The sequence below is a fragment of the Phasianus colchicus genome, chromosome 9, assembly GCF_987193195.1.
Source record: "Phasianus colchicus chromosome 9, bPhaCol1.hap1.1, whole genome shotgun sequence".
Lineage (NCBI taxonomy): Eukaryota > Metazoa > Chordata > Aves > Galliformes > Phasianidae > Phasianus > Phasianus colchicus.
This window is the reverse complement of record NC_143444.1, coordinates 4,407,798-4,429,661: the sequence shown is the minus strand read 5'-3', so window position 1 is coordinate 4,429,661 and position 21,864 is coordinate 4,407,798. Positions and strand designations below refer to the sequence as shown.

The 21,864-nt window shown below is 54.1% G+C and overlaps 2 protein-coding genes across 2 annotated transcripts; both read left to right on the top strand.

Annotated features, from left to right (window-relative positions):
• The first annotated feature begins 8,112 nt into the window (after positions 1 to 8,112).
• LOC149916762 (uncharacterized) lies at positions 8,113 to 12,387 on the top strand. The gene is made up of 4 exons (XM_090145782.1): positions 8,113 to 9,539; positions 9,798 to 9,867; positions 11,600 to 11,728; positions 12,059 to 12,387. Exons 1-4 carry the CDS (start codon positions 8,244 to 8,246, stop codon positions 12,385 to 12,387), a joined length of 1,824 nt encoding a protein of 607 aa, XP_090001908.1. The 5' UTR covers positions 8,113 to 8,243.
• Positions 12,388 to 12,515: 128 nt separating this feature from the next.
• On the top strand, positions 12,516 to 15,850 carry LOC149916761 (uncharacterized). Its single transcript, XM_090145781.1, has 4 exons — positions 12,516 to 13,233; positions 13,375 to 15,167; positions 15,427 to 15,496; positions 15,690 to 15,850. The coding sequence occupies exons 1-4, from the start codon at positions 12,516 to 12,518 to the stop codon at positions 15,848 to 15,850; spliced, it is 2,742 nt and encodes a 913-aa protein (XP_090001907.1).
• Positions 15,851 to 21,864: the final 6,014 nt, after the last annotated feature.

Genomic DNA, 21,864 nt, shown 5'->3' with positions numbered 1-21,864 from the left:
AATTGTCCACGCAAGCTCTGGGAGATGCCGCGAGATCGCCGTATCCCAGAGAGACCAACGGGTGGCATGTGGATATCCTCCAGTGCACCCAGAGATCCGGAGAATCCGAGATGAGGCGAGGAAGGAGCAGATGTTGTCCAGTAGGACCACATCCTGGCCACACAGCTTGAGCATGCCCATCTATGTCTCCAAGTGCAGAGCCGTCCCAGGGAGGGCCTGCTGGGCCCGAGCGGCCCGGCGAGCAGCTCCATGTACAGAGTCCTGCTGTGCCCGGGCCAGCCCTCCCAGGGAAAGCTGCGGTGCTTGGTGGCAGGCAGGGCCTTGCCTGGTGCCCGCCCTGCCCCTTGCCTACAGCTCTCTGCCCCCACAGGTACCGCTGCCACACCACACACAACATTCCTGCGAAGGCCACAGGAGGTGCACAGAGCTCCAAGTGCTTGAGTACAGGACTACAGGAGGATGGCCAGGGTACATCCCCGGGCAGAAAGCCATCCCAGGCAGGGCTTCCCAGCTCAGATGGCCCACAAAGCGGCACAGAGGCCGGCAGCACTGCATGCCCTGCCGTACCCAGGCCCACCATCCCAGGGAAGACCTGGAGTGGTGGCGCGCAGGCAGGGCCTTGCCTCTGCCCCTGGCCTACAGCTCTCTGTCCTGCACACGCTGCCTCACCACACTCTGAAACTCGTTGCTGGTGGCCCCCAGCCAGCTGCCCAGGCATGCGTGCAGAGCTGCCACAATGGGCTGCCGTGCCGTGGGGGCTGCCATGTGGGGACCAGCCCTCCTCTGCTTCAGCTCCTCTGCACTCAGCTGCCCGTGGGCTGAGGGCTGCCCTCGATGCTCCGTGCAACGCGAGCGGGAAGGACCTCGCTCACTCAGCCTTTCTCCTCAGCTTCTCTTGCAGGCGGGCAGGCAGGAGTTTCCAGTGTTGGTGCCAGTGGCCAAAGCAGACAGCCTCAGCCACCCTTGCTGCCTCGCTTAAGGAGGGCAGGGTTGCTGACAGCTGCACCCCGGCATGCAGCAGCAGCTTCTGGGGTCTGTAAGCTGCCTGCTCTGCCAGCAGCAGCCTCTTCCACATCTTCTCCAAGAGGCAGAGCACGTGCCATGGGCATTAGAGGCAGCAGACTCCCAGTCCTTGCCCCGAGACCTCCGGGAACCTTGCATGTCCAGGACGGGACAGCAAGGCCTGAGAGCCAGGGTCCAGCCCTGGAAGTCTCAGCTGTTCTCAGGCCTCGCCATGCCAGACCGCCTCGCCATGCCAGACCCAGACAAAACTGCGTGGTGTCCCTGAGCTGTGCTGCAGCCGCAAGCTCAAGCGTCCGAGTGCAGCTGGCAGTTCCAGGGTGCATGGCGCCCTGAGACCACCAGCAAGGACGGCCCAGGTGCTGTCCACCAAGGCTGGGAAGGTCCACGCAGCTTGGGGAGATGCTCAGGAGGGCAGCAGAGACACTCGTGCTGCCACTACACCATCTTCCAGAGCAGCTCAGAAGGGCCCAGAAGGGCAGGCAGGCGGCAAAGAGCAAGACAAGGAGCCCCTGCCTGCATTAGTGCCTGAAGATGTAGGCGACTTAGATTCTCCCAAGGCTGCACACTCTCCAGAGGAGGCCGATCATGTAGCGCTGTTCCCAAGAGTGTGTGAGGGGGGAAAAAGAGACATAACTGCCACCACCATGCCTGAAGCCTTCAAACAAGCTCTGGGAGCAGCACTGAGACTGCAAGATCTCAGAGGGGTCAACCAGGAGGCCTATGGATGTTCTCCAGTACACCCAGCAATCTGGAGAATTCGGAATGAGGCGAGGAGGGAGCAGATGTTGTCCACCTGGAACATCTCCTGGCCAAGCAACGAGAGCATGCTCAGGCTGCTGAGACCCCAAGCAGCACATGACAGTGCCAGTGCTACCAACAGTGCTCAGAGTATGCTGGAGACCTGCACCACAACATCGATGGTGGAGGGCCCCATTCCTGCACCAGGAGAGTTCATATCCGGAGATGCTGGAGTGCAGGATGAACAGCATGATTCGGAAGAGATTGCTGAGACAGAATCTGCAGGACAGTCATCTGGTGACCTGCAGAGTGCATGTCTTGCCCAGTCTGATGAGGCACACACAGTGTGTTCACCATCTCTTCTGGGCGCTGGTCCTGGGCCTGCAGAACACCTTGAGCCTCTGCAAGCATCAGTGCTGGAAGATGCAGAAAGCTCAGATTCTTCTGAGGCTGCACGCTCTGCAGAGAATGCTGATGCAGCATCTATCCTTGTCAGTGTCCGAGGGAGAAGAAGCAGCTATGCCTGTGCTGGAATTGTCCAAACAAGCTATGGGAGAACCATCAAGACTGCAAGATCCCAGAGAGCTCTACAGGGAGACCTATGGATATTCTCCAATTTTCCAGCAATTCGTAGAATTCGGGATGAGGCGAGGAAGGAGCAGATGTTGTCCAGCTGGAACATCTCTTGGCCAAGCAACGAGAGCATGCTCAGGCTGCTGAGACCCCAAGCAGCACATGACAGTGCCAGTGCTACCGACACTGTTCAGAGAAGGGGGGTTAAATGTTACAGTTGTTATGAAGAATTTCTTGGGCTTGGTTACAGAGGTTGCCCTGATTTGTTGGACTTGTTCATCATCAGTTGAAGTGGTTACAAAGTACATGGAGGATACAACTCCTTGTATAAAAGTTGAATCAAACATGGAGCCATACAAGAAACAAACATAAGAGTTGCAACAGCACACGAAAAAGGATACGTTTCTCCCGTGGGCAATTTGTTTAGCAACTTTTTCATTATCATTCCATTTTTAGACAACAATTAGAGTCATTCAATTTGCCACAGACACCACCTGTGACTCTTCAGGAGTGGTGACACGAACGTTCCATAATGAATAAAAATTAGAAAGTGAAAAGAGACAACTGTACATTTGGCAATAACCATACCTTTAACAATAGCCAATAATATTAAATCAGTAAGTAAAACAAATAGAGCTATTTGTGTCAGCTGCTTTCCCCACCCAGGAACTGCCAGTGTAAGCCAAGATCCAGATGGGAATTCTTCAGTAGAGGTTGTGGTGTTTATGAACACCCATACAATATTACACTTCAGTGAATTCATCAAAAGCGTATCTAGTCCAATTTGACAATATGTGGACTTGCCATGTAATGTTTTCTAAGATGATTTAGTATCACGAGAACTCTCCACTTGAACATTTCCAAAGCAATTCAAATGCTGAGAGATATAAATCTTAGTTTGGCAAGTTCAAGTATTGCTACAGTCTACAGAATTTTTCACAGGATAGTGTGTGCAGGATAGTCCACAGTATAAACCATCAAGAGGAGTAATCCCAGAAACATACACATCTCTTATCAAAACTTAGACACTTTCCAACAACCATGTTTTGGATGGAACTCCTGGACTCGTGTGACACTGAAAAGCATCAGTGCAAAAGGCTTTACAATAGATTTCTTTTGTGCCCACATCTAACAGATATTAGATGGGCCTCTTGATTCATTTCCCAGTTTGTTAGGAATTTGGAAACACTGTGGAGGAGTCACATGCAAATCATAATCAGTTTGAAAAAAAGGGGTGAAAGAAGGGGTCAAAAGAAATGGTATCACTGTGCAGGGAGTACCAGTAAGCCAGGATGACCTGTAAGAACTCTGAACCCAGTTGTGAAATTTAACAGATCCAAGGACTGATATCAGTCACCACCCACACTCACAACAATGCAAAACACAATATGATTGCAACCAAAGAAATGTAATTAAGAGGTATATTCAGTATTCTAGCACGATCAAATCTTCAGTATTTCTGTCACAAAACACAAACGGTTAAAATCAGCCTTAAAATTAGCCTTTCTGTCAAGTGCCCACGGGGATCTTCTGTAAAATAAAACAAGAACCAACTTGCCCTTTTTGGGCTTTGTAAATATGGTTAAAAAATGAGGGAACAATTGAGGAAGTGTTGATTTCATATTACTTTTTTCGGGGTGTCTTTAGCCTTCCAAGGATATTTGGTAAGGGATTCTGTTAAGGTTAGGGAACTGGCCTCACGTTAGCTGAGTCAATCGCACAGGCTGGCCAGGGAGATAAGAGTGTTTCCCTGGCTTATCAGCCTCTGGATCATGACTCACAGGGGTAACTGGCAACAGTGGTGAGGCCTTTAGACACAAGGTGTTAAATGGAGGATCTGGTTTCCCTTTGTGGTAAGCTTTCTAATGCATCCACCCTTCACTGCCCCCACCCCGGTCACTTGGGAGGGGTGAAGACATCAGTTTTTTATTGGATAGCTGCTCAGGTTTTGCTTTCCAGGTCTTGAGCTTTTGTTCTGGCCACCACTTAACTAATTTCTCTAACCTGACAGTGGGTAATCCATTCATCAGATCTCACAGGACACCCTTTTGCCAGCCCAGTGTCCAGAGACAATTACATTTATGATCAATATTCCACCTATCTGTTTTTACTGACAATGAAACCCTTCCAGTCCCACTGAGCTTTGGGCTAGGTGGCCTGGGGGCAAGGCTGACCACTGCAAGTCTTACTTCCCTTGGCTCAAATTTACTGGCGGAAGAAATCACTGACCCATATTTTCTTCCATAGTTGATTAACTCTTGGACAGCCTTCTTCCACGCCCATACGTCCCCTGACTGCAGATGGTTAGATGTTACAGTTCCTTCTAACGCTGCCCGGGTTCTCTCTCCCTGACACATAGCTTGTATCTTTCCTTGCAGTTGTATGCCTATGGGTTTCAATGACTCTGGAAGCCCCCTAATTAAAGCAGTCATTCTCTCAGGATCAACAGGCATCATCATAGGTGATTCGTGGTGTGGCTGCAGCTTTCTATCATACATCATTTGGAGACAAGCAGCCTTTTGAACGCTCTCTACTAACTGGTCGACTGTTCCAGTAATAGCAAGAGGGTATCCCTTTTCTAAAGGATTGAGACCACCTGCCCAATAGGCAGCCCTCTGTGTTAAGGACCAGGGAGCACCATTGTTGCCAGTAGTTAAAAATACTCCTGGTCCCCAGTAACCTTCCGCTTCCTTTTCCATTAGCTGTATCTGGTCTCCACCAGTGAGACTAACCCTCCATACATACTCATTTTCTGACTCCTTTGGAGAGCGGCTGAAATCTTTTTTCAATTTTGCTAGTTCAGTGGCTGAGAAGGGAATTCCTTTAACATTCATTTGAGGATCTAGATCCTCCCTGTTATTGAATGCATATTCGGTTTTTATCAAAGGGTGCATCTGGGCTGGAGAGGCCTCTAATTTGTCTAGCCTTGCCTTCATTTCTTTCAATCCTTCTAGAGGGTAGATTTTTTCTTGAGGCAAACTATGGGCGACAGTATCGCTATTTTCTTTATACCTTAACTGCTCCTTCAGAACCCCTAGTAAGGGAGCTGCATCATGCTTTTCATTTTCTAATGAAACAGGCCAGAAGGGTAATCCATACCGTATGACATGGTGAAAAAAACCTCAAAACTGACGGGTTTGACTGAGATGGGCAGCCACTGCTTTGGGAGAGACTGGCAGATGATAATTGCTTGTGAATCATTTGTTTTGTAAGTATATATACGTATGCATGTATTATTAGCACTGCTGTAATTTCTCTCTTATTTTTCTGCCTTAGTAAACAGTTTTTATCTCAACCAAATCATTTTTTTTCTGATTCTCTCCCCCATCCCATCTTTTCAAATAAGTGAATTTCCAGATTTGGACTTAAAATTTGCTGTCATACAAGCACTAACATTTTTGTTGTATTATGTAGATGTATGAGCAAACAATTCTCAAAAAATTACTGCCATGTCTACTTTGCTGCCAAATTTATATCTTCATATAAATATTTACATTTTATAGACATTTCCATTATTCCACATATTATGCTATTATATATTTACATTTATATACAATTACTATTTACATTTTATAGAAGACAAAAATCCAGTGACACTATTTCCCACTTCCTATATAGTCCAGTGACAATATATTTCCTATTAATAGAAAAAATGCCAATATAGGCATCTGAAACTATTGCAGGTTTCAAATGAAATAAGTTTTTAAGTAATATATCTGAACAAATTTCCAGGAGAAAAAAAAAAACAGCCTTTTTTTCCAAAACACAAGAGAGTGTGCTGGCAGGATTTTAACTACCAGCCATGGTGGTCTCAATTTATACACTGAATAAGATTTTCACTCTAGTGCCATGGCTATTCAGGAGACGTGTGTATGCTTAACGGGGCTGGCTGGCTGCACTCCACCATGCTGCTCTTTCACTCTCCCTTCTTAAAGGAACAGGGATGAAAATACAATGAAGGAGAGCTTCAGTTGAGATAAGGACAGGGAGATCTCTCACCAAGGACCATCGTGTGCAAAACAGACTCAAGTTAGGGGACGAATGTAAGTTTCTGTCTGTTAATAGCAGACTAGAGCACTGAGGAACTAGAAGCAAACTAAAAACATTTTCCCATTCACTCATTCTCTTCCAAGTCGTCCCCTTAAGTGGAGCAGGGAACTGGGGCTATGGTCGGTCCCTAAAGCTCTGATGTTGCACCACACAGGGTCCCTCTCACGGCAGCCATCTTTTCTAAACCAATCCCTCACGGGCTTCTGACAGACTGCAGCTCTTCAAGCGCTACTCTAAAGTGGCTCCGTACCCCGGAGTCCATCCTGTAGAAACTGCCCCACGGGCAGCACTTCCCCAGAGCTTCAACACCACACTCTCCTCTTCAAGAGCAGCAGCTGGCCCAGCCCTCCTGCCCCACCGCGGCCCTTCTCCATGGCCGCAGCTCCGGCCCGGGGCTGCTCCTGTGGGCACAACATGGCTGCGGCCTCCTGCAGGCCGCGCCTACCATGGGCTGCTTCATGGCTGCAATGGAGATCTGCTCCGTGTGGTGCCCACGGTCTGTAGGGGCCGGCCTGTCATATGTCTCCTGCTTTCCTCTTCCCTTGAAACAGAGGGTGAGGTATCTAAATGGACTGTTCATACCCTTGTTTGTCTTCCTCAGCGATTGCCACTTCCTACAGCTTCTTCACGTGGTCCCTCTGCACTCTGACCACAGCACAACTCCCTGAGATGAGGCCACCCCAAATACCCTTCAAACAACATCTGGTCAACCACATCCTCTCTTGGGATGTGCTTCTGGGTTAAAATCTACTATGTGCTAAAGGCATACTGTTTCTCCAGCCCACGGCGGTCACAACACGTAGCACATCTTCATGCTGTGTAGCTTTCAGCAGAGTTGCTGTGTCCCTGTGGCCACGCTGCAAGCACTGCTGAAGGCTGCACACTGTCTTTCCTTGCTGCCCTCATTTGCCTGGTTGTCTGTCTCTTCACCAGCTGATTGCTGAATGAGGGTTTGAGACCCACTAGTACCATCTGTGGATAAAAGGTGTAGTCTCTTCCAGCCAGCCAGGAGCAAGCTATCACCCAGAGCAGCCACGAGGATTCTCCAAAGAAGCCTGGGAACAGCTACAACAATTGCTGTGGCTCTGTGTGTTGCTCCCAGTCTTAATAATCAGGCTTAATGATCTTCTTAAAATACAGTGTTTGCAGTGCCTCTGATATGAGTCAATGTTTAAGAAGGGCAAAAAGGGCTGCTTACTGCAAAACAAATACTCGCACAGAAAGATTAGGCATTTGTTTAGCAAGCTTAATTAAAAAGCTCTACTTGGTGCCTTTTTGAGGATCTAAACTCCTTGATAAAGAAATAACCCGTTTTTCCAGTTATAGCTTCCTTTTCTTTGTAAGTGGTGAGTAGTTTCAAAGATCAAAAGGCCAATTCTCATACGCCATCTTAATTTGAAAGATATTTTAACATTCTGATAAGCACAGTTTTGGAATGCTTCATTTTGTTTGCCTCACTAGTCAATGTGCAAACTTAGGGTAATTAAACAAAGTGATATTTCACAGTCAGTCTTTGCATTTAGACTGTGAATGTGTAAGTTTAAATAGGAAAATCTACATACTCTCGGGAGAGCGGCTCGGCGAGGAGGACGTGGCATTAGAGGCAGCAGACTCCCAGTACTTGCCCCGAGACCTCAGCACACACCGCAGATGTTGTCCAGTTGCAACACACGGTGGGCAAACTCTGTGAGAGTGCCCAGGCCCAGTGCTGCCAACACTGCTCAGGGAAACCTGGGCGTACGCTCCGCGACATCGAGGGCTGAGGCTCAGATTCCTGCCTCTGGTGGTTCCCGAAGGCCAATGCAGCACCTTTTTTCTGGAGAGCATGCGAGGGAGAAGAAGAAGAAACGGCTACCACCATGCCTGAATTCTCCAACCAGTCTCTGGGAGAAGAACAGAGGTTGCAAGATCCCAGAGAGGTCTACGGGGAGGCATATGGATATCCTCCAGTTCACCCAGCAATCCAGAGAATCCGGGATGAGGCGAAGAAGGACCAGATGCTGCCACACTGGAACATCTCCTGGCCAAATAGCATGAGCGTGCCCCCGCTGCTAAGGCCCCAAGCAACAGAAGACAGTGCCAGTGCAGCTGACAGTGCTCAGGGCACGCTGAGCGTCTGCAGTGTGACATCGAGGGCTGAGGGCCAGTTTTCTGCTTCTGATGATTCCTCAGCCAGAGGTGTTATAGTCCAGGACTCGCAGCTAGAGTTGGAAGAGGCTGCAGAGATAGAAACGGCAGGACAGTCATCTGGCACCCTGCAAGTTGCATCTCTTGCCCCATCTGATGAGGTACACGCTGTGTGTTCACCATCTCTTCTGGATGCTGAGCCAGGGCCTGCAGGGCACCTTGAGCCTTTACCTGCCTCAGTGCTGGAAGATGCAGAAAGCTCAGATTCTTCCGAGGCTGCAAGCTTTGCAGAGGAGACTGATGCAGTATCGCTCCCCTTGCCAATGTCCGAGGGAGGAGAAAGAGAAGAATCAGCTATGGCCATGCCTGAATCCTCCGGACAAGGTCTGGGAGAAGCACGGAGACTGCCAGATCCCAGCGAGATCAACAGGGAGCCCTCTGGGTACTCTCCTATGATCCCAGCAATGCGGAGAATTCGTGAGGAGGACAGAAACGAGCAGATGTTGTCACACTGGAATATTTCCTGGCCAAGGAATGTGAGAAGCCCCAGGCAGCGAAGGCTCCAGGCAAGAGGTGACGCATTCAATAATGTTGGCGCTCGTCAGGGCATGCCAGGTATCTGGCCCACGACATCACGGGCTGGTAACCGGTTTCTTGACTCTGGTGACTCCAGAAAGTGGACTGTTAGACTGTCAGTTATACTGGAAGAGTCCAGTGATGACAGCGACAGTGCTGCCAGCACTGCTGAGGGCACGCTGGATGCCAGAGACAATGCAGTGAGAGATGAGGGCATGCACCCGCCCTCCTGTCCTTGCCCTTCAACACTGGAGAATGTGGAGGAAGACTGGGGATGTGACTCTGAGGAAGATGCTGCATCAGAGGCAGTCAGCATCACATCCAGCACATCCGATGAGCCATCTGGTGAGGTGGAGGCCATTTCTTCAGCTTCATCTGTAGCTGCAGATCCCATGACTGAGGAGCATGTGTCAGCATGTGAGGGAGCAGAAGATGTGGGCCCTCAGCATGAGGTGAGCAAGGTCAGCACCAGGCATGAATTGGAGGCAGAGGCAGGAGTGGTGCCTGGAGTGTGCGCTGTGGGGAGATGCCTGGAGATGCTGTCTCCTTTCCAACCAGCTCCATGCATTAGGGTGGACAGCCCCTCTGTTATTCCTGCCTTGCCTTCAATCAAAGGGCTTGGAAAGGGGATCCCTCCCCTGGACCCCTGGCACCCACACCATCAACAGCCAGTGGTATTACAGGTGTGTGGTTTTGTTCTCTTCACACAGGTTTCTGCAGAGGCTGAAGAACGTGCACAGAGCTCCGTGTGCTTCAGAGATGCACCGGAGGATGGCCCAGGTACATCCCCAGACAGAAAACAATCCCAGGGAGGGACCTGTCAAGCTCAGATGGCCCACCAAGCGGCATGGAGGCTGACAGCGTTCCATGCGCTGCCATATCCAGGCCAGTCCTCCCAGGGAAATTCCATGGTGGTGGGTGGCACGGCCAGACACCTACCTAGAGGAGACCAGGAGTGTCCCAGCTGGATCAGGGCTCCTCAGGTGTCTCACTGCAAAGGCTTGGGTATTCCCTACATTGACATCATCATTCCCCCTTATGAGGATATCATCAGTATACAGATAAATCCGGACACCGTGGTCCAACGTGAGCTTCTCCAGCTTCTGTGCCTATGCTCCAAGCGCCAGAGTGGGCGAGTGTCTGTACCCCTGGGGTAATCAGGTGACTGTGCATTGCACTCCCTCCAAGTAAATGCAAAATTGATTGTCCTCCACCTTCTTCAAGGGGACCATAAAACAGCTGTCTTAGGCATCAATGGCAGCCAGAAAGGGATGAGCCTGTTCCTGTAGGGCAGTAATCAATTCTGAAACATTTGGGGCAGCTTTTGCTGAAGGGGCAGTCTTGGCCTCCAGATGCCTGTAGTCCACTGTAAGGAACGTGTCTGAGCCACACAGTGTGGGCACGCCCAGGCTTCTCGTGCTCCAAGCAGCAGATGACGGGGCCAGTGCTGCCGACACTGCTTGGGGCATGCTGGACCTCTGCAACATGACATCGAGGGTGGATGGCCACTTCCCTGCATCTTGTGCTTCCCAAAGCCAGGATATTAGAATTAAGTACACACAGTAAGAGACCATTGACAGTGCTGCCAGCGATGCCAGCACTGATCACGGCATGCTGGATATGGATACCAGGAACACTGCAGTGATGGCTGAGAGCACGCCCACACTCTCCTGTTTTTGCCCTGATACTGTGGAGGGTGTGGAAGAAGAATGGGAAGACAGCCATGAGGAAGAAGCTGCTGAGGCAGCCAGTGTGCCACCAAGCATTTCTGGTTCTTCATATGGTGAGATGAAGACCATGCCTTCAGCTTCCCCTGTGGCTGCAGGACCCAGACCTGAGGGACATTCATCTGCATGCAAAGGAGCAGAAAGTACAGTCAATTTCAAGCACAAGGTGAGGGAAGTCCATGTGGTCAGGACCAAGTGTGAAATGAAGGCAAAGACAGGAGCTGTACTGGAGTGTGCACTGTGGGGAGATGCCTGGTACTGTCTTCTTTCCATCCAGCTCCATGCAGAAAGATGGACATCCATAACCCCCGGCTTACCTTCATGTGAGGGGCATGATTGACAAACCAGGAGAAGATAACCTGGAACTTGGAGTATTGCTGGCAAGGAACCTACAGGGCTGGTTTTGCTCTCCCCTCACAGGTTTCCGCAGAGGCCAGAGGAGGTGCACAGAACTCCAGTCGTATCAGAGAGACATCAGAAGATGTCCCAGATATGTCCCCAAATGGAGAGCCTGCTGAGCCTGATCAGCCTTGTGAGCAGCTCGGAGGCTGGCAGCACTCCATGCGCACCATTCTGCTGTGCCCAGGACAGCTTTCCCTCCCAGGGAAAAGCTGTGCTAGGGGAGCACGCAGGTCCTTGCCTGGTGCCCACCCTGCCCCTTGCCTATTGCTATCTGTCTCCCATAGCAACCGCTGCCAGACCACATGCTGCCAAGGTTTCTGCAGAGGACAGAGGACCTGCACAGAGCCCCAGGTGCTTCAGAGAGGCACCGGAGGATGGCCTAGGGACGTCCCCAGACAGAAAGCCATCCCAGGGAGGGCCTGCCCAGCTCAAATGTCCCACCAACTGGCACGGAGGCCAGCAGCGGTGTGCGCCCTGCCATATGCAGGCTCATTTTCCCAGGGAAAACCTGTGTACAGTGCAGGCAGGGCCTCGCCTCTGCCCCTTGCCTACAGCTCTCTGTCCCCCACAGGTACCACTGCCGCACCACACACAGCGGCTCGCCGCCGGATGCCAGCTGTCATCAGGAGTGGGCTCCCTGCTCTGTGCAGGGTTTGCACCTGCAGCTGCATCGGGGGACAGCGAGAGGAGAGGCACGAAGCTGCAAACACCAGGCAGCTCCCAGGGATGACAAACTCAGTCCTGTAGATGTAAAATTCTGATTCAGTGTTGTCTTTATTCTCTCCTGGTTGAGTGCTGGGCTCAGAGCACGGGGCAATGGATCCGTGTGTCGGTGGTGGCAGCAAGTGCAGAGAGCGAGGGCGTGCAAGCCATCCCAGGGAGGGCCTACCCAGCTCAGACGGCCACGAAGCAGCACGGAGGCCGGCAGCACTGCGTGCCCCGCCGTATCCAGGCCCACCGTCCCAGGGAGAGCCTGCAGCGGCCCCTGCCTGCAGCGCTCCGTGCCCCACACGCTGCCGCGACGTGCCGCCAATGGCCCGCCGTCATCAGGACGACGCCGAGCCCCGGGCAGCCGGCTGCCCAGGCGGGCGCGGAGGGCTGCCGCAGTGCGCTGCGGAACCCGCCGGGGCTCTGTGACGCGGGCCGGCGTCGCGCCCCAAGGCCATTGTGACGCGGGGCCGCCGCGAGGGGCCGGAGTCCCCCGGAGAGAGTGCCGCTCACTCTCGGGAGAGCGGCTCCGCGAGGAGGACGCGGCTCCCCCGGGTGCGTGCGACCGAGCGTCTGCGCGAGGACGCGGCGATGAGCGAGGAGCGGGAGAAGAAGGACGACCGCCAGCCCGACGCGGGGCTGCCACGCGTGCGCGACCGCCGACAGGTGCGGGCCGGGGAGGGAGGCGCTCGGGCTCGGCCGGGCCGCCGGCGGCCGTCGAAGTCGCCGCCGCGGGGGACGCCGGCCGCGCCTTCGCCGCCTCCATCCCGGTTCTCCTTCTCCCCGCAGGTGGTGCCGCCGGGCGGCCGGAGCCCGGGCTCGTCCCTCCGCGGCGTCCGTCTGCCGCCGCTGCCCGGCCCGGAGAGCGCGCGGGCCTCCGGGAGCCGCCGCGCACAGGTAGGGAGCCCGAGGGAGGCGGGGCCGGACGTCTTCCCGCGCCGCGTGGGGACCGCCCTGTGCCGGTGCGGCTGTGGGGAGCGGGGCGGCAGCCGCCCGCGGGCTGAGCGCTGCCCTCGGTGCTGCGTGCGGCGCGAGCGGCGAGGACCGCGCTCACTCGGCCTTTCTCCTCGGCTTCTCTTGCAGGCGGGCGGGCGGCAGTTCCTGGAGTCGGCGACCGGCGGCGGTGCCAGTGGCCAAAGCAGACAGCCTCAGCCACCCTTGCTGCCTCGCTTAAGGCGGGCGGGGCTGCCGGCAGCAGCACCCAGGCGTGCAGCAGCAGCTTCTGGGGTCTGCAAGCTGCCTGCTCTGCCAGCGGCAGCCTCTTCCACAGCATCTCCAAGTGGCAGAGCACGTGCCGTGGGCATCAGGGGCAGCAGACTCCCAGTCCTTGCCCCGAGACCTCCGGGAACCTTGCATGTCCAGGACGGGACAGCAGGGGCTGAGAGCCGGGGTCCAGCCCTGGAAGTCCCCTCAACTGTTCTCGTGCCTCGGCATGCCAGACCCATTAGAGGCAGCAGACTCCCAGTACTTGCCCCGAGACCTCAGCACACACCGCAGATGTTGTCCAGTTGCAACACACGGTGGGCAAACTCTGTGAGCGTGCCCAGGCCCAGTGCTGCCAACACTGCTCAGGGAAACCTGGGCGTACGCTCCGCGACATCGAGGGCTGAGGCTCAGATTCCTGCCTCTGGTGGTTCCCGAACCAGGGATGCTGGAGTGCAGGTTGAGCTGCAAGAATTAGAAGAGACTGCTGAGAGGGAATCCGCAGGATGTTCACCTGGCAAACTGCGGAGCGCATCTCTTGCCTCACCTGATGAGGCAGGCAGCATGCCTTCGGCTTCTCTTCTGGCTGCGGACCCTGGGCCTGGAGGACACCTTGAGGCTTTGGCTGTAACAGGTCCTGAAGATGGGGAACACTCAACTTCTTCCAAGGCTGAATACTTTCCAGAGGAGGCCAATGCAGCACCTTTTTTCTGGAGAGCATGCGAGGGAGAAGAAGAAACGGCTAGCACCATGCCTGAATTCTCCAACCAGTCTCTGGGAGAAGAACAGAGGTTGCAAGATCCCAGAGAGGTCTACGGGGAGGCATATGGATATCCTCCAGTTCACCCAGCAATCCAGAGAATCCGGGATGAGGCAAAGAAGGACCAGATGCTGTCCAACTGGAACATCTCCTGGCCGAATAGCATGAGCGTGCCCCCGCTGCTAAGGCCCCAAGCAACAGAAGACAGTGCCAGTGCAGCTGACAGTGCTCAGGACACGCTGAGCGTCTGCAGTGTGACATCGAGGGCTGAGGGCCAGTTTTCTGCTTCTGATGATTCCTCAGCCAGAGGTGTTATAGTCCAGGACTCGCAGCTAGAGTTGGAAGAGGCTGCAGAGATAGAAACGGCAGGACAGTCATCTGGCACCCTGCAAGTTGCATCTCTTGCCCCGTCTGATGAGGTACACGCTGTGTGTTCACCATCTCTTCTGGATGCTGAGCCAGGGCCTGCAGGGCACCTTGAGCCTTTACCTGCCTCAGTGCTGGAAGATGCAGAAAGCTCAGATTCTTCCGAGGCTGCAAGCTCTGCAGAGGAGACTGATGCAGTATCGCTCCCCTTGCCAATGTCCGAGGGAGGAGAAAGAGAAGAATCAGCTATGGCCATGCCTGAATCCTCCGGACAAGGTCTGGGAGAAGCACGGAGACTGCCAGATCCCAGCGAGATCAACAGGGAGCCCTCTGGGTACTCTCCTATGATCCCAGCAATGCGGAGAATTCGTGAGGAGGACAGAAACGAGCAGATGTTGTCACACTGGAATATTTCCTGGCCAAGGAATGTGAGAAGCCCCAGGCAGCGAAGGCTCCAGGCAAGAGGTGACACATTCAATAATGTTGGCGCTCTTCAGGGCACGCCAGGTATCTGGCCCACGACATCACGGGATGGGTTTCTTGACTCTGGTGACTCCAGAAAGTGGACTGTTAGACTGCCAGTTATACTGGAAGAGTCCAGTGATGACAGCGACAGTGCTGCCAGCACTGCTGAGGGCACGCTGGATGCCAGAGACAATGCAGTGAGAGATGAGGGCATGCACCCGCCCTCCTGTCCTTGCCCTTCAACACTGGAGAATGTGGAGGAAGACTGGGGATGTGACTCTGAGGAAGATGCTGCATCAGAGGCAGTCAGCATCACATCCAGCACATCCGATGAGCCATCTGGTGAGGTGGAGGCCATTTCTTCAGCTTCATCTGTAGCTGCAGATCCCATGACTGAGGAGCATGTGTCAGCATGTGAGGGAGCAGAAGATGTGGGCCCTCAGCATGAGGTGAGCAAGGTCAGCACCAGGCATGAATTGGAGGCAGAGGCAGGAGTGGTGCCTGGAGTGTGCGCTGTGGGGAGATGCCTGGAGATGCTGTCTCCTTTCCAACCAGCTCCATGCATTAGGGTGGACAGCCCCTCTGTTATTCCTGCCTTGCCTTCAATCAAAGGGGCCTGGAAAGGGGATCCCTCCCCTGGACCCCTGGCACCCACACCATCACCAGCCTGTGGTATTACAGGTGTGTGGTTTTGTTCTCTTCACACAGGTTTCTGCAGAGGCTGAAGAACGTGCACAGAGCTCCGTGTGCTTCAGAGATGCACTGGAGGATGGCCCAGGTACATCCCCAGACAGAAAACAATCCCAGGGAGGGACCTGTCAAGCTCAGATGGCCCACCAAGTGGCATGGAGGCTGACAGCGTTCCATGCGCTGCCATATCCAGGCCAGTCCTCCCAGGGAAATTCCATGGTGGTGGGTGGCAGGCAGGAGCTCGCCTCTGCCCCTTGCCTACAGCTCTCTGTCCCCCACAGGTACCACAGCCGCACCACACACAGCAGCTCGCCACCGGATGCCAGCTGTCATCAGGAGTGTGCTCCGGGCTCTGCGCAGGGTTTGCACCTGCAGCTGCATCAGGGGACAGCGAGAGGAGAGGCACGAGGCTGCAAACACCAGGCAGCTCCCCAGAGATTGATTCCATCCTGTCAATGTAGAATTCTGATTCCATCATGTCAGTGAAGAATTTTGATTCCAACTTGTCAATGCAGAATTCTGATTCCATCTTGTCAACATAGAATTCTGATTAAATGCTATCTTTATTCTATCCTGCCTGAGTGCTGTCTCATCTGTGCACTCGTGCATGGTTGGTCTCTGAGTGCGACTACTGGGCTCAGAGCACGGGGCAATGGATCCATGTGTCGGTGGTGGCAGCAAGTGCAGAGAGCGTGGGCGTGCAAGGGAGAGTGATTTGTGACTTGCAAAGTGTGAGCTGGCTGAGCCAGTGTGTGTGTGAGGTGGGCTGCGATGAAGGGCGTGAGGGGCTGTGAAAGGGGCAGCCCTGGTGGGAGAGCACTGGTGTGTCTGTAGGGGTGCGAGCACAGCCAGGCACCTACTGAGAGGAGACCAAAGTGTCCCGGCTGGCTCAGGGCTCCTCAGGTGTCTCACTGCGCAGGCTTGGGTATTCCCTACGTTGACATCATCATTCCCCCATATGAGGACGTCATCAGTATACAGATAAATCCGGACACCGTGGTCCAGCGTGAGCTTCTCCAGCTTCTGTGCCTATGCTCCGAGCGCCAGAGTGGGCGAGTGTCTGTACCCCTGGGGTAATCGGGTGACTGTGCATTGCACTCCCTCCAAGTAAATGCAAAATTGATTGTCCTCCACCTTCCTCAAGGGGACCATAAAACAGCTGTCTTAGGCATCAATGGCAGCCAGAAAGGCATGAGCCTGTTCCCGTAGGGCAGTAATCAATTCTGAAACATTTGGGGCAGCTTTTGCTGAAGGGGCAGTCTCGGCACCCAGACGCCTGCAGTCCACTCTAAGTCTCCATTTGCCACAGGGCTCCCACACTGGCCATACAGGAAAGTTACAAGGAGAGTTTGCAGGTGCTGTAATCCCTTGATTGCATAGTTCAGCTACAAGGGGGGGCTGTGCATTCCTTAGCTCCTAAAGGGAGTGGGTTGGGCTTCATGTTTGTTGTCTTGGAAGGAAGTGGGGCCGGGGCTGCCTACAGTAGTCTAAGAGTTGGCCTAGAGGCAGAAGGCCTCTTCTCTTCCCTCCCCAAGCACTTCATCAGTGCTTCTGCCTGCTGACACTGCTGTTGCTCCTCAACCAGCTGCTCTTATAATTTTCCTACTTCCTCCTGCAAGGAGGAGATAATGCTGGCTCCTGAGAATCATGGCCGCCCATAGTACTTGTGAGTGTGACCAGCTGTGTCCCGAGTACTGCACAAACCACTGCTTTCCCTTTTCTTCAGCGATATTTGTATTCTGCCCTTAAGTCTGCTACCCAGTTGCATACTGCCTGTTGGTTCTGGGCAAGAGAAGAATCAAGGTCCCTCAACATTTTCAGAATATGCTCTGGGCTATTAGGATTGCCCATCCCTCCTTCCATGCTTGGCGCCAGCTACTCATAATGTACTTCAACAAACATTTTTTTTTTTTTTTTTATTTTCTTCTTTCCACATCCCTTGTTGAACTTTATACTGTCTGTGCCTTGGCCCTCCCGATGCCATCCCTGCACATCCAAACAACATCCCTCTGTTCCTCCCTGGCCACCTATCCCCACTTCCACTGCTTCCTTCTTTTCCCTCAGCCTTCCCAGCAGACCCGTGCTCAGCTGAGCTGAGTTTCCTGCCACCCCTGCCTGATTTCTTTTTCTGGGGGATGGAGAGCTCTCGTGCTCTCAGAAGCATGTTCTTAACTGTGCTGCCAGCTGTGTTCCGTTCCTTTGTGCCTAAGGACAGTTTCCTAGGAGATCTCATTCAACCATTCCTTAAACAGGTCACTGAAGTTCACTCTCCTGAAGTTCAGTGTCTTGACTCCACTCTTTGCCAGGCCCATGTTCCTGGAGATCGCAAGCTCAACCAGGGCATGGTTGCTGCAGCTCAGGCTGCCTCCAATCTTAACGTCTTCGACCACCTCCTCTGCACGGATGAGCACCAAACTCGGCAACCACTGGTGACCAGCTGGTCCCCTCTGGTCCTGACCTGTCCAAGTCCGGTACCAGAAAGTTACCATTATTGGGCTCCAGGAGTCTCCTGGATCACTTGCAGCTAGCTCGCCATGTTCATTTCCCAGCAGGTATCTGGGTGGTTGAAATCCCCCAGAGGGATCAGAGTCTGGGAGCACAACAGCTCCTGCAGCTGAAGGAAGAAGGTCACACCTACAGGCTCCCCTTGATTTGGTGGCCTGTAGTATTCCCCGACCACCAGCTGTCTTTTGTTGGTCTCGTCCCTGGTTTTAACCCACAGGCTCCCCACGTGTGCCTGACTATTTCTCAGAGGCAGCTCTTTGCAGTCTGTCCTCTTTTTGTCGTAGGCGGCAATTCCCAACCTCTCCTACCTTGCCTATCCCTTCTAAAAAGCGTATAGCCCTCAATTCGGGTTACGCAGGTCATAGAATCGTGGAATTGCTCAGGTTGGAAAAGGCCTTCAAGATCATCAAGTCCAACCACAACCTAACCGTCCTACCCTCACTCTAACTACCCACCGCTGAATCATGTCCCCGAGCACCACATCCAAATGGATTTTAAACACATTCAGGGACGGTGACTCAACCACCGCCCTGGGGAGCCTGTTCCAGTGCTTAACACGCCCTTCTGTACACAGGATTTCCTGTGTTCCAACCTAAACCTCTGCTGGTGAAACTGCCTGCACGGCCTGCACTGCCAGCATTGCCAGCACTGCCTGCGCCTACAGCACTAACTGCCAGCACTGCCAGAACTAACTGCCAGCACTAACTGCCAGCACGAACTGCCAGCACAGCCAGCACTAACTACCAGCACGAACTACCAGGACTAACTGCCAGCACTAACTGCCTGCACTGCCTGCACTAACTGCCAGCACTAACTGCCAGGGCCGAGGGCGGAGAGCAGCAGGGCCGGGCTCGGCCGGGCCGCTGGCGGCCTTTGAAGTCGCTGCTGCTGCTGGGCACGCTGCTGGCGACTTCGCCACCTCCATCCCACGCCTCCTTCTCCACACCGCCGTTTGTGAGGCAGATGCCGTGCGCTCAGCGTCGCTTCTGGCCACAGAACCTGGGCCTGCAGGACACCCTGAGCCTTTGCCTGCATCAGTGCCTCGGTATGCAGAAAGCTCAGATCCTCTCGGGACTGCACACTGTCCGGAGGAGGTCAGTGCAACGCAGGAATACCTGCTGTCAGTGTGTGCGGGAGGACAAGGAGAAGAAACAAGCGGCTATGGCCGTGTCTGAATGGTCCACCCAAGCTCTGGGAGATGCAGCGAGATCGCCGTATCCCAGAGAGACCAACAGGTGGCGTGTGGATATCCTCCAGATCACCCAGCGATCCGGAGAATCCGAGATGAGGCGAGGAAGGAGCAGATGTTGTCCAGTAGGACCACATCCTGGCCACACAGCTTGAGCATGCCCATCTATGTCTCCAAGTGCAGAGCCGTCCCAGGGAGGGCCTGCTGGGCCCGAGCGGCCCGGCGAGCAGCTCCATGTACAGAGTCCTGCTGTGCCCGGGCCAGCCCTCCCAGGGAAAGCTGCGGTGCTTGGTGGCAGGCAGGGCCTTGCCTGGTGCCCGCCCTGCCCCTTGCCTACAGCTCTCTGCCCCCACAGGTACCGCTGCCACACCACACACAACATTCCTGCGAAGGCCACAGGAGGTGCACAGAGCTCCAAGTGCTTGAGTACAGGACTACAGGAGGATGGCCAGGGTACATCCCCGGGCAGAAAGCCTTCCCAGGGAGGGCTTCCCAGCTCAGATGGCCCACGAAGCGGCACAGAGGCCGGCAGCACTGCATGCCCTGCCGTACCCAGGCCCACCATCCCAGGGAAGACCTGGAGTGGTGGCGCGCAGGCAGGGCCTTGCCTCTGCCCCTGGCCTACAGCTCTCTGTCCTGCACACGCTGCCTCACCACACTCTGAAACTCGTTGCTGGTGGCCCCCAGCCAGCTGCCCAGGCATGCGTGCAGAGCTGCCACAATGGGCTGCCGTGCCGTGGGGGCTGCCATGTGGGGACCAGCCCTCCTCTGCTTCAGCTCCTCTGCACTCAGCTGCCCGTGGGCTGAGGGCTGCCCTCGATGCTCCGTGCAACGCGAGCGGGAAGGACCTCACTCACTCGGCCTTTCTCCTCAGCTTCTCTTGCAGGCGGGCAGGCGGGAGTTTCCAGTGTTGGTGCCAGTGGCCAAAGCAGACAGCCTCAGCCACCCTTGCTGCCTCGCTTAAGGAGGGCAGGGTTGCCAACAGCTGCACCCCGGAGTGCAGCAGCAGCTTCTGGGATCTGTAAGCTGCCTGCTCTGCCAGCAGCAGCCTCTTCCACATCTTCTCCAAGTGGCAGAGCACGTGCCGTGGGCATTAGAGGCAGCAGACTCCCAGTCCTTGCCCCGAGACCTCCGGGAACCTTGCATGTCCAGGACGGGACAGCAAGGCCTGAGAGCCAGGGTCCAGCCCTGGAAGTCTCAGCTGTTCTCAGGCCTCGCCATGCCAGACCCAGACAAAACTGCGTGGTGTCCCTGAGCTGTGCTGCAGCCGCAAGCTCAAGCGTCGAAGTGCAGCTGGCAGTTCCAGGGTGCATGGCGCCCTGAGACCACCAGCAGGAACGGCCCAGGTGCTGTCCACCAAGGCTGGGAAGGTCCACGCAGCTTGGAGAGATGCTCAGGAGGGCAGCAGCGACACTCATGCTGCCACTACACCATCTTCCAGAGCAGCTCAGAAGGGCCCAGAAGGGCAGGCAGGTGGCAAAGAGCGAGACAAGGAGCCCCTGCCTGCATTAGTGCCTGAAGATGCAGGTAACCTAGATTCTCCCAAGGCTGCACACTCTCCAGAGGTGGCCAATAATGCAGTGCTGTTCCCAAGAGTGTGTGAGGGGGAAGAAAGAGAAGTAACTGCTACCACCGTGCCTGAAGTCTCTAGACAAGCTCTGGGAGCAGCACTGAGTCTGCAAGATGCCAGAGGGGTCAACCAGGAGGCCTACAGATGTTCTCCGGTTCACCCAGCAATCTGGAGAATTCAGGATGAGGCGAGGAAGGAGCAGATGTTGTCCAGCTGGACCATCTCCTGGCCAAACATGAGCATGCTCAGGCTGCTAAGACCCCAAGCAGCACATGCCTGTGCCAGTGCTATTGACATTGCTCAGGGTATGCTGGACACCCGCACCACAACATCGATGGTGGAGGGCCTCTTTCCTGCGGCAGGAGAGCTCCTATCCTGGGATGCTGGAGTGCGGGATGAACAGCATAATGTGGAAGAGATTGCTGAGACAGGAACTGCAGCACAGTCATCTGGAGAGCTGCAGAATGCATGTCTTGCCCTGTGTGATGAAGCAGAAACTGTGCGTTCAGCTTCTCTTCTGGGCGCTGGTCCTGGGCCTGCAGGACACCTTGAGCCATTGCCTGCATCTGTGCCAGAAGATGCAGAAAACGAGACCACGCACTGTCCAGAGGAGGTCAATGCAGCACCACTCCTCCAGTCAGCAATGCAAGGGAGGAGAAGACGAGATAGCTATGCCTGTGCTGGAATTGTTCAAAGAACCTCTGGGAGAAACACCAAAACTGCCAGATTGCAGAGAGCTCTACGGGGAGACCTATGGATATTCTCCAATTTTCCCAGCAATTCGTAGAATTCGGGATGAGGCGAGGAAGGAGCAGAGGTTGTCCATCTGGAACATCTCCTGGCCAAGCAGTGAGAGCATGCTCAGGCTGCTGAGACCCCATGCAGCACATGACAGTGCCAGCGTTACTGACACAGGTCAGGGAATGCTGGACACCTGCACCACAACATCGAGGGTAGAGGGCAACTTTCCTGATCTAAAAAATTAAGCTGTAACATATCCTTAGAAATAACTGATGCGGAAAGTAAGAATACCATATACATGTGAGTAACATTTTTAGAAACATAATTACCGAATTACCTAACAAATTATTTCCTACAAAACTGCTGTAGATTTTAAACGTTCTAGACAGTGTGGATATAGTATTGTGAACTAGGAAACACATTGTAATGTTGTTCATTCGACCGGCAGAAG